At 41.2% G+C, this 12,961-nt stretch overlaps 1 protein-coding gene across 6 annotated transcripts in view; it reads left to right on the top strand.

Annotated features, from left to right (window-relative positions):
- Sorcs1 (sortilin related VPS10 domain containing receptor 1) overlaps positions 1-12,961 on the top strand; it is a 477,793-nt gene that overhangs the window by 174,583 nt on the left and 290,249 nt on the right. For all 6 annotated transcript variants that reach the window (XM_046450463.2, XM_046450461.2, XM_046450466.2 and 3 more), the window contains exon 2: positions 4,466-4,533. In XM_046450463.2, coding sequence (XP_046306419.1) covers positions 4,466-4,533 — 68 coding nt within the window. The remainder of the gene's footprint in view (positions 1-4,465; positions 4,534-12,961) is intronic.

Raw genomic sequence — 12,961 nt, 5'->3', positions numbered from 1 at the left:
AGCCCAAATGGCCCACTGTGAAGGAGGCTCAGGAACACTTTGTTTCCCTTGAGGTTTGTTTTCATAGTTGGAAACAGAGAGAGGGAAAATGTAAATCATTAATGACTCAAAAATTACACATCCCCATTTTCTAAGATTTCCCTGAGATGGAGGTGAGATGAAGCAGAGGACAATGTCCAGACAAATCAGTGGACTTTCCCCCTTTCTTTCCTTTTTTTCCAGTGGGGTGAATTCTTTCATTTAGCAAAAAATTGGGAGAAAACATGTTTGTTCCCCCTCCCCAAGAAAAGGAAATTCTTGTACTGCTGTTTAAAAATAAAAAAAAAAATTAGAACAAGTTTTGGTTTCTTGCACTCTAGTACTTACAACAGAATGTTTCTAAAATACACTGTATAGAATTAAGTTCCTAGGAGAGTGTTCTAAGGGCTCCTTAAATATTTGGGGTTTCATTTGTAAATTGTCTTTTAAATTAATAATAAAAAAATACGGTCATACTAAAAATTGCTACATGGCTAATAATTGGCATGATTGAGACTGCCTATTAATTTACAGTGCTGCCAAATTGATCCGTTTAAACACATACCAAGAAGGAACGCTTGCCCTGTGCCCTGCCATTTTGGTACAACAGAATGTTTTTCAGTGACTTTAGCAGATTTAATAGTGGAACACTCTGTTTTATCATCCACATGCTAATGTCTCTGTTTATCTCCAGGAATGCTTTTGTTTTGTAAGCCAGTGCAGAGGGAGGTTGGGGCTAAAGGAAGGGAGGAGTGAACTGACATTTCTTCTCAGAGAGTCCTTTGTGAAGGTTTCTCACCCCCACACAAACAGTAGGCCAGGGGCCAGAGGTGATGGCATTATTCAGTTGGATTGTGAAAGACTGGGCAGAAAGGTGATAGTTCAGGAACCCAGGTTATGAAACCCTTGTTGGTACAGAGAGGAAGGCTTTGCTCAGTTCTTTGCAGACCCCACTATAGATTCCTCTACAGAACCTGGCTCTGGGTCTGGCACCCTCTCACCTGCCAAGGCGTGGATGATTGGAGAACAGTGGCTTGTTGGGTGGGCACCAGCATTCTCTAAAAGAACGAAAAAATGGACCAAGTCAAGTTCCTCCCAGGAGCTTCTACAACCCTTTTGCAGCAAGACGAGGGCAGATTTCCTGTGATGACAGCAGTGCTGAGACTAGTGTATGTTGGGGCAGGCACTTGAGACAAGTCACTGTGGAAAATTCCAGAAATAACTGGATGCTGAAGTCTTGGTACAGTGTAGATGGAGGTTATCAAGGTATAGATATTTGGATTAAAGCTACTTAAAGATACTATCCTAGGATTTGGAGAGGAACATGAAAAAGTTGTTATCATTTGGTCACTGCTTATTGTTTTGAATCAGAAGTATTTTGGTACTATAATAAATGAAAACAAGATGGAAAAATGAATGAGAAGTGATGGCTACTCCATTTTGGACAAATGTATATGTGTTCATCTAAAAGCCTTGCTCTCATTGAATTTAAAATTAAGTGGTTTATTGGACTGGGGCTATAGCTCCGTAGCAGAGCCCTTGTCTAGCACATGAATGGCACTGGGTTCAATCCTCAACAGCACCATGTAAAATAAATAAAATTATTAAAAAAAAAATTAAATGGTATACACTTGAACTCATAAAATTGAAAATTGTCAATAGAATGAATGAAAATAAATGATCATTTAAGTACATACCACATTTCACTTAATGAAACATTTTTTTTTAAGTTTCTAAAATATGCAAAACTGTAGACAATAGGACCAGAAAAGGCAGGGAAGTGCAGCTTTTACTCTTTTCTACTTTAGGATTGTGATTTTGGCTGAGGCCCCCTTAATAGGTGCTGATTCTGTTAAATAGCACAGCTAATGAATGCAATGGAAAAAACTAGCAAACAAATAGCAAAGCGGGTCTAACATGAGCATGCATCACTGACTTCCAGGAGTGAGGAGGTAGAAGAACACACACAGGCAGGAAAGAGGCACAGAAGGGAAGAGAGACCTCAAATAATCGATTGAAAACATAACTAAAGGTTAGCAGTTCCGCTGCCATTCTTACTCTGTTTCTGAAAACAGAAAGATTAAACAGATTGATTTGCGCTGATATGCTTTGAAATGCCATAAAGGACACCTCTTCTGGCTCAGTATTGATAAACTGCCTGAGTGTATCACTGGCATTTTAGTTTTCCTAGTCCAGCAAGAGGAGGCAGAGAACACATTTCCACCTTCCCCTTCACCCGCCCTGGGAATTGCTTAAACAATTTCTGTGAGTGTGCCCAGGCAGTTCACACCATTAAATGCCCTGTTAAAGGATTCCTTCTCTGGGGTGCCTGTGAATTCCCTTGTCAGATGAATGGGAGACATGGCCTGTGACCAGCTGAACTTCATTATATGATTTATTGCCATAAACTCTTGATAAGTGGCATATTGGGACTTGGGGTCCCGAGCAACTACCTAGAAATGCCTTATGCCCACACCCCACTTTCTTGGTAGGGGATTTATAGGCGCATTCAGCAAAATTGTACTGAAGTGAAGCAGCAACATCCTTCTGACTATTCAAACAAACAGCCACCCTGCTGGCGCTGATCAGTGTTCCTGGGATGGCTGTGATTGAAATTTAGCACTTAGAGTGACTTAATTGGCACGCAAATCTGTTAAGCATATGAACCCCCCCACACACAGGCGTGCCATCTGATGTGTCCATAGGGTGCCCTGCACCTCACGTATGCTCACATTTTGCAAAAGAAGCAAGTTCCTAGAAGGAAGCCTGTGCTGTGGGTAAGGAGTAGGGTGGTCCTAGAGGACAGGTCTGCAGGGATCTCTGTCCTCTTTGGATTACCATAGTTCTTCATTTCCTTGAGCTCAGAACAAATCTAAGGTCATGGAGTTCCAGTTTGCTTGCTGTGAAAAAGAGTGTTAAGAATCTGCTCACTGATGCTCCTGTGCATCAAGCGCTGTGGCAGCAGAGTGGAACTTGCAAGGATTCAGCACTCTTGGGCAGCTTGCTGCCTCAGAACTCAAGGTTAGAATGCTCATGGTGGCTATAACTGATCTCTTGGCCTTCAGAGGGAATCTGGAAATCGATGTCAACATTTTTCTGCTGAGTTGGGAACAGAAGGACTGGGCCAAAAGTTCTAGGTTATGAGTTCCTGGAGGGAAATAGGAAGCTCAAGGAAAACCACATAGACCCAGCGTGTTCTTGTCTTTCATCACATTGAGCAGGATGGGCTAGTCGGTGGTCAGGAGCAGGCTGCTGTGTTCAGTCTCCCCAAGTGTCCTGGGCCTCCTTGTATTTAACCAGGTGGACTCTGATCATTGCTGCAGGCACCAAAAGAAGCCACCTTCTCAAGCTGCCATGATGGCCATGACTTTGATTGGTACTGAGAAGGGTTGGTGAACTGTCCACCAAGTCCCCTATTCCCAGATGAGCATGTCCTGTCCTAATTGGGTCACACACACTCAGGCCTCATTGTATTTCTTTGGCATCAGGAAAAATCTGGGCTCAATAAATATTTCGTCAATTTTGAAGGGATAGATTAAATAGTTTCACTTCATTTGAGTGAGGTCAAAAATAAAGGTGAGTTAAAACAAAATCAGAGGATGATCTGCAGTAAACCTAAGGAAGCTTAGGTTCTGGTGACTCTCAGTTTCTCAACTTCCTTCCCAAGACTTTTTGCTAAGTTTTGATTTTATATTCTTTTTCTCATGGAGGCTTGTCACCCACAAATGCTATAAGTCTCACGATCACATAAAACTTAGACTTGCTCCAGTTAAAATGCTGCTGAATGGCCCTTCTGTAATATTTAGTTCCTTGTATCCAATGGTTTTCTCCAAAATTGGGAAGTTAGAAGAAATAAAGTCAAACTCACAAAGAAAGAGAAAGGTAAAGAACTAATATTTCAGAACTCCATGTATATTTATATGTAATTTGCCTTTATTACCTAATTTAACTTTTTATAGTAACCTTTTATGGGAGATAATATTACCTTCCGCCTGGGTAAATAGGTGGGGACATCCAGGTTCAGAGAAGTAAAACAACATTTCTAGGTAGCCCAGCTAAGAAGCCTATGAACTGCCTTATTGATTTTCTTTACTCCCAACCATCTGCTCAGAGGTTACCTTGTGGGGTGTATATTTGACAGATTCTCCAGCCTTTCCCAAAGAAAGTGTTCAATCCACCAGGGTAAGAAATGCCAAAAATGCTTGGAGTGGCAGAGTGACTTGCTGCAGAGTAACAGGGAGAAAGGTGGGGAGGGGATCTGGCCTCAACTCTTAGGAAAGTACAAGGTGAGCTAACCTTTCCCCAGTGAGTGTGGCAAATGCTGTAACAATTCATGCAATTTTGTTAAGCACCCATTAAAGGAATCCTAAGCCTTCCCTTGGGCCATTTCAATTCTAAGAAATTGTAATTATTTGAGACTAATCATGATTTCCTCTTTTGCCTTCAGGTGATTCTCATTTTGACAAAGCTCTATGACTATAACCTGGGGAGCATCACAGAGAGCTCACTTTGGAGGTACGTAGATTAATCCAGCCAATAATTACTGTTATTTAAGCATGATGCTGGCTATTGCTGTCTCTCACTCTCAACTACTGTTTTCTAGTGGGAAGATTCCTGGTTCTATGCATTCCTGCTTCCTGTCTTCTTTCTCTGTTGTCCTTAGCAATGGGTTGCCCTTTGTCTCCAGGCAAGCCAGAGAATTACCTTCTCCACAGACCTCCTCTCTTGTTCCAGCATATATTTTTGTTATGCTCTTCTTTAGGTTGTGTTTATGTACTCGGCTTCCATCGTCCTTACTTATCTTAGCACTTATGGAACAAAGGGGGGAGAGAGGTGTCTTTGCAAAAGGGAGCAGCACAACCTCTGTGTGCGGAAGCCAAACTCCCTACCTGTGAGGTGCTTTCGCAGCTTGCCTTCCATGGTCCTGCAGCTCACTAGCAGTGTGCAGGTGTGCGCGCGCACACACACACACACACATCCCTCCTTACATCTGGGACTCACACTCTATAGCCTCTCACATATACACGTAAATAATACTGTTGCCAATGGCCGGGCACAAATACTTTAGGGACAGATTAACTCAGTTACTTGTTGACTATGAGGACAATTTTGTAGTAGGGCTATTGAGGGTCTGAAACTAGAAACAGAAGATGCCTTCAAAAGCAAATACATTTTATTTGTTTCTTAAACAAAACAAAACAAAAACCTAAGCATTTCTCACTCCTGATTGGCTCTTCCTGCCGTCCTGTGCCAGGTGCCCACATCTTAACCCATCTTGGGAGACAAAGAGTGCTGCTTCATATCGGTTAGTCCTGGAACACCTGATATATCTTAGAGTCAAGGGTAGGATGATGATAACCTTAGGGATAATCTTCAGTGATGTCTCTGAAACTGGGGACAGTTTTGCAGGAGCCTCAATAAAAGTGTGATTCTTCAGTGTATTAAGCACCCAGCACCTACCATATGGTTCATATTCAGTAAGTCTTGATCAGAATCTTTGCAACTCAGCAAGCTTGTGCTTCCTTGATTGGTTTCCCTAATGTATGTACATATGTAAGAATAAAAGCCATCTTTTTTCAACAGCGCATCCGCCCGATATAGTGTAGTTTGATAAGCAGTTAAAAGATGAGCAGTTTTGATTCACGAGAACAGAAGTTTTAGCAGCCGTAACTCTAGCCGTGCAGTGGGAAGGGCACTCAGAGGGGCCTGAGGAGCAGGTTGTCCTAGACCATGGCGCTCAGGTTCAGTGTGCTTCTTTCTCTCTAATGAGGCACAGGAAGAACGTATTTTCCAATTTTTGGTGAGAGGGTGAAGGATAAAAAAAAAAAAAAAAACACACACACACACCACAGTCCAGTACTAGTAAGTGTCCCATCTGAGAGAGCAACCTCAGGGGCCGAAGCTTGGGAAGGTATGGCAAGAATGGCCTGTGGGTATTTCCATCTGTATAAATTATATATATATATATAAAATACCTGAAAATATTTAATGTTTTTCTTTGATACCCATAATTGTTATTGGCTGTGCATGTCATATATTGGAAATAGCTACTGTGGATGCTCTGTGCTATTAGCATCTGGACATTTTGTTACTTTAATAGGAAGAGAACACACTGAAGAGGTCATTTAGAAAAGAAAAGAGAGAATTAAAAAAAAAAAAACATGTTTAATACTTCACCCAGGCTTTGGAAGGACTCACACTTTTGAGCAGCTCACGATACCCATATCAGTGATTAGGGAACCTTGAAGGAGGTGTTAATTCAGTGGAAAAGTGCAGTAATGCTGGGTGGATGGAGGATGAAGATCAGGAAGACAGAGCCCCAGGTTCTGAGTTTAGTTAAGCCATGCCTGAGAGAAACTAGATAACCAAGTGTGGAAAAGTTTTCTCTTGCAACAGTTCTTTCTTTCTATGTAGAAATCTAGCCTATGCAAAAATTTGAAGCCATGTGCCCACCCCAGAGCAGGTTTTACACATCCTTGGGGCACCCATGACACTGAGCACAGGACCTACCATATAGATGATGCTCAGTTTGTTTCTGAGCTGACTGGTAAACACAAAAATTTTATCTCTATCATGTGATCATCCATTTATAATTTCCATATTTCATCCATTTATTCAACAAAAATGTATTGATTGACTCCTTTATTGCATTGGATTATTCTGGTAGAGGGAGGGGGAGGTGAGTGTGTCCATGAATTACTAGCACAGGGGCTCTTTCTTCTAAGGTTCATTTCTGGAGGGGGACAGAAATCTGCAGACACTTAAGGTGAGAGAGAAATACACTTGCGTGTAACCCCTCTTATGTAGTTCTACTGAATAAGGGACTTAAGCACCACCCAGAAGTGCCAGATCCCAGAATAAGATCATTCTAACACAAATAGACAAGTTGTCACACAACCATAAGTGCTGGAATAAAGAGGAGAACTAGTGTCACTTTTTATCTTTGCTTGTGTGCATATTTTCTCCTTTCAACCAGCCTTTAAGTCCTTAACCCAGCACCTTGCTGGTTTAATCAAAGTAGTGATGATGCTGATGATAATCGTAATAGTGACAACAATTAGAAATAAAGAAAATTTATTGAGTGTTCACTATGTTTCAGGCATTGTGTTTAGCGATAGACATGTGTTATTACAACTTCTTAATTAATTTTTAGGGTGTGCCCAAGGTCACATAATTAACAAGTAGCAGCCCATAAACCTGCCAACAGACATGTTAGGAAATTTCATACATTCATTGCTTGGCTTCTGGTTGATCTTTCTCTACCAACCCCTCCCAATGTGTGTGTGTGTGTGTGTGTATCATATATATATATATGTATGTATATGTCTATATATGTATATATACACATATACAAACACAGACACATGTACATGTACATATATAGAGACTGTAGTATTCTGATCAGCATTTTCCCTACTACTGAAAAATACTGAGAAATAGCTTCTAATCTAAAAGGTAGATACAAGCACTTTTTAATTGAAGCCTATTTTTTGAAAATTTTTGTCAGCTGAATAGTCAAAAGCAAGCAAGTGACAAACGCCCTTGGGGTGTTAGCATAGTCCAGAGGCCAAGAGACATTTGACCTGGGTTCTCATGACCTGGGGCTTTAAACCTCTCTGGATCTAAAACCCAGGGATGCCAGGCCCAGATGACTCTGCAGCAAATTAATGAGCTTTTGCTCCCAGCTGGTCTTGTCTTTGATGACACCTTAATCCTGGAGCCAGCGGTGGACTTTGTTTTGCATTGTGGAGTCAAGCTGGGAGGAGAGGTGGGATCCCTTTCAGAACAATTAACTGCACCTCAAAACCAACTCCACTATAGGGTGGATTAAGCCTTGAGATTTGTGGAGCACTGCGGTGTTACCATTCTGAAGCAAGATAAGCTTAAAGGTTGAGATAAATAAAATGTCAAAATCTAGATACTGTATCTCTGAGAAGAAATAGATTCATCTTCTCTCCCTCTTGTACTCAGGTAATCAGCTGCTGAGAGAGGTTTAGCTGGTGAGAAAGCCCTAGGGAACTCTGGGGAGCTGAATGCTCACTCTCTTAAAGGCGCACACACCCACCAGCCTGTCTGAGACATTGACTACTGTGGCTGACCTGTCAAATTCAGTGTCCCATTCTCAGATTCACACAAAATACAAGCAAGGTTCCCACTGGATCTCAAAAACTCTGCACGTCTCAAGCAGCAAAATCTGCTTTGCTGACACAAAGGAACATATGGTTAGAGTAGAGAATGGGTTAGGCTTTTTCAATGATTCTGCACTGGTTGCCAGCCCTGTTTTCCATATTCCCAGGAGACACATAGTGATTATCCAGAGAAGTTCCCTAGTGGTGTGTGAGGAGACAATGCCCCATGCCACAGGGTGCTCCAGGCAGCAGGACAGTCTGCATCGTTCAGGGAGCTTCTGGGGCTCAGGCTGAAGCAAGCTGATCTGAAGAGCGTGAACTTTCCCAGCCTGATGCCCATTACCTGGAAGCCTCTTCTGGAAGCCTCTTTTCTCTTCCTTCTTTATGTCTCAGGGAAGAGCCACCGTCTGCCTGGATCAGATTGTCCGTGCCAGCAGTGAAGAATGTTTTTCTCAAAATTGGGTTTTCATTCAGCTGTAAACACAAGGCTGTTGGACAGAAATACACACCCTGAAAATGATGTGCGTGATAATTTCCCTGCAAGAGCACTCTTCGTGTTACAGGAACCCAATGGCACTGTGCATATCCATGATTGCAAACATTTGGCACCTCCCCCAGGTGGGCAGGAGACAGCCAAGCTCCACACAAGGTCAGGAGCCACTTGCCTTGTGTTCCTTTGCATTCTGGATTCTACTGAATTTTTGTAACTCCCACTCCTATCCGTTTTCTGTGTCACGTGGACCTGCTTTCGGTTTCTGGACTTAAATATACATTTATTTTATTAAACATTATTGTTTTTTTAACACAAAAATAACTCATTATAATGTCAAAAAATGCTAAGATGGATAAAACCAGTGTTAGTAGTTTCTTACTTCCCACCCAGATCCAGCTTTCCTGAGGTCAGTGGTATTAATATTTAAGGGTGATTCTGTTCATATCTTTAGAGCTGAAGTAAAAAATGCCAATAGATATATACATAGTATGGCGCTGAGTTTTTGTGTATGTGTTTGTGTAACAAAATAGGAATATACTATTCACTGGTCTCTGACAACCTGCTTTATTTCATTTACAGTGAGTCCTGGCTATTTGTCCAAGTGAAAATATTTTTAAAAATTGGGTTAGGGTGATAAGGGCCCCATAGGGTGGAATTGCATGTGGAGTTAAACCACTGCATGCCTGATTAGCCTTATGCAATGCTTCTTATGTGCTAGGAAGTATTCTCAGTTTTTAAAAAAATTTATTCCAACAACCCTATAAAATGGGCCTTATTAGTATTTCCAGTTTCCAGATGAGAAAAATAAGGCTTAGAACTATTAGACAACCTGCTCAGTGATCATGCAGCCAGGTAAACAGCAGAACTTGGCTCCTGACTTCCTTTTTCTTCACGCCTGTGCTACATTGCCTCTTGCTTACCCTTGTAATGGATCTTTAGTCCCTTTCCTCAGTTTTTGCTAATATATACACTACTTATCAATGACATATTTTTAAACATGTCCCTCAATTTTGGTAACTATCTCTGTAAAATACTATACAATCCTAAAGATGATGTTGCTGTATCAAAATATGTGCATATATAAGGTAGATAGATGCTTGAGGTTACATTATAGGGAGGTTCAAACAGCATACCCACAAGCAATAACATGTTTCAAATGGCCCCAGACTTTCACCAGGACCAAGTAATTTCAGTACTTATTTTTATCAATGTTTTGGGCAAAAACAAGTCATGATCTCAGTGTGTTTTAGTGGATATTTCCCTGATCACTAGTGATAGGGAGTATCTTCTGGGCTCTGCCACTGTGTACCACCTTTCTGCCCTCATCCCACCTTCTAGGCAAAGGTGTAATTGTTTCTCCTGAATCCTGCAGTGCCTTATGTATCTTTGTCTTCTGATGGTTATCAGATATAGCTTTATTTAGTTTAATTCACAGACATCTACTAGACCCTTCTCTGTGCCAGGTACTGTACTAGTCATCAGTGGAAATAAATTTGTGAATAAGAAATTGTTCCTGCTGGGCGCTGTGGTGCACACCTGTAATCCCATGGCTCCGGAGGCTGAAACAGGAGGATAGTGAGTTCAAAAAGCCAGTCTCAGCAATGGTGAAGTGCTAAGCAACTCAGTGAGACCCTGTCTCTAAATAAAATACAAAAATAGGGCTGGGGATATGGCTCAGTGATTGAGTTCCCCTGACTTCAATACCTGGTACCAAAAACAACGAAATAAATAAATTAAAAAAAAAAAAAACCCTGCTCCTTCCCTACAGAAACTCAAAATCTAGTGAAGGTCAGACACTTAGTGAATAATTACAGAAGTGTGGTAAATGCAATGTAAAAGTCACGTGCGATTTACTGACATGTTTCTCTGATTCCATGCTAGCCTGCAAATGCAGACTGTGGCCATATCTTAGTAGATGTGTTGTTATGGTTTCATACCCTTTGTTTTTCATGTGCTCTAACCCAAAGTAGAACCTAGCTTCATGTTAAGTATCATTACATTCCTTTTGCTTTGAAAAAATATATTAAGGCATTATTTAAGGTTGCTGACAGGTTTAGGTATATCTTGTTTACGTCCTAAACTTTTAACCTACCACTTTACATGTAGGAGATACAGTTTTGAATAATGTACTACACGATTTGGAGAAATGCAGTCTCATTGCGCTCCCTGAGGAAGAACGTGACCCATGCCAAGCCGGAAAAGACTAGTCAGTGAATCTGGTTATGTTCATAGAGCCCTGGGCATGCTTGTCAGCCTCCTTGATTTTAACAGGATCTTACTGCACACCACATGAAGGCTGTTTCTACAAGGATCTCGCTGTGTTCTGCCCAAAGATGCTACAGACTTTCCGGAAGATCTGTGAGACCGTGAGAGCCTGGCCTCAGCTTCTGTATTTGCACTCCTTATCTGCCTTAGTGTTTGACACTCTGCTGAGCTCTCCATTCTCCTTTAAGCAAATAATGGATGAAATACACAGTAAAGCAAGCATCATCCTGCTGGTCTAATAACTTTATCAATATGAACCAAGAAAGCATGTGCAGAAAATTTTGCTAGAGAAAAGCAGAGCTACTGGTATTCTAATATCAAACCTGGCTGTAGATTGAAGAAGTATTTAAAATGATAATTCTCCTTTTCTTACACTGCCTTTGAGCACTGCATGGTGAAATCTTACACATTCACAGAGTCTTTTAAGATATAGATCACCACCATCTGGTTTGTTGATAAAGAAATGCTCTCACATCCTCATAGACCTTCAGAGGACTTCCCTACTCACTCTAGGCTTTGGTTTGCCCTTTTAGGTCAAAACTTGAGATTTTCATTTATAGTTAATCATGCTCTTTGAGATTTGGGCACACACACACACACACACACACAGTCAAAAGAGTCTTAGGACATGTGTTTTATACCCTCCATAAATCTAGTCTCATTATTCATGAAGAACAATTAACTCCTCTCGTTTTTCAGTCTTAACGTGAATACTGACAAAAATTTTAAAGACCATTTATAGCTGCCCTATTAAAGGTGGGCCCTTGCTTCTTTCTACCATTGCTCTTTGTTTATTTCATTTACTGCACATGTTATTATCTGTAGTTTTATTTACTACTGATGACACCATACAAATATGAATTCCCTAAGGGAGAGAGACCCTGTCTGTCTTTTTTATTCAGTGCCTGGGAAAGTGCCTGGCATATAGGCAGTCAAGTGAGATTTGGCAAATTAATTGAATGTGTAAATAAATACTTAGCTAGGCTTGTGCTAAATGGCATGAATCCATATTCGAATAACATCCGATTGTTGTCCTTAAGGATTTCACAGTCTAGTGGGGTAGACAGATAAGTGAGACAATAGATCCATTTTTCAGGTGACATTACAGAGGTGCTTTTGGAGCTCTGGGACAGGGAAGGAAAATCTTCTTGGAGGAAAGGAGATCTGAGTGGGATCTTAAAGAGTAGGAATTAGACTGTGAGATGAAACTTATTTTTAATTTATTGAGGACATACTATATTCCAGGCATCTCCAGGTATTGATAGCCTAGTAAATTAAGCAAAAGACCCTAGATCCTAACATAATCTCTGGGTGGAATGGGTAGGTTCCAATTCTTCTGTGTTAGGTATCCTAATATTTAATCCCAAAGAAAGTAATGCAATTTTGATAGTTTGGGGCCAGGGAAAGAATGAACGAAATACAAATTTCAGGAAAAAGTTATCTTGGTGTCCTATTGAGGATGAATTGACCACTCCCCCTCTCCCCCCCCCCCCCACACACAACTGGTGACCATGAGAATGGTAGTCAGTGAGTGAAAAAAGGAGCTGACCTTTATGGGGCATGGAGGAATGGAGCACGGGAGCAGAGGGTGATTTCCATAGATCTTATAAAGTAAAAATGAACGTGACCTTTTGAATGAGCAAGAGGATGAAAGGGAGAGATGTATCAGCAAGGACTTTCCCACTGGTCTTGGGTGGTCCCATGGATGGTGAAGTTACTTACTAAGAGGAGAAAATCAGGAAGGGAAGGAATTAGGGGTGGGAGATAGATGAGTTGAAGCTTCTTTTCTAACATGTTGAGGTTGGGTGGATTTAGACAATTGCAGTGGAAGCTTTCAGTGAATTATGCATGTGCGGCCTCAGAGTCAAGGCAAAACTGGTGTGAATGTGGGTTTTGGAAATCAACAACACAAGCAGCAAGAGCTGGGTTTATGGAAGCCTAGAGAAACCATGCAGAAGAAAAGTGTAAAAGAGGAGCTGAAGAGATACCTGGCCAAACAGGGGCATTGGAGGAAACATGGAGAGGTTGCCTCTGGAGAGTTAGAAGAAATACTAGG

This window comes from Marmota monax, unplaced genomic scaffold, assembly GCF_021218885.2.
Source record: "Marmota monax isolate L192 unplaced genomic scaffold, Marmota_monax_Labrador192_F-V1.1 WCK01_AAM20220418_F8-fsc00004, whole genome shotgun sequence".
NCBI lineage: Eukaryota > Metazoa > Chordata > Mammalia > Rodentia > Sciuridae > Marmota > Marmota monax.
The sequence above is the reverse complement of the archived record's forward strand: the minus strand, read 5'-3'. Positions and strand labels throughout refer to the sequence as shown.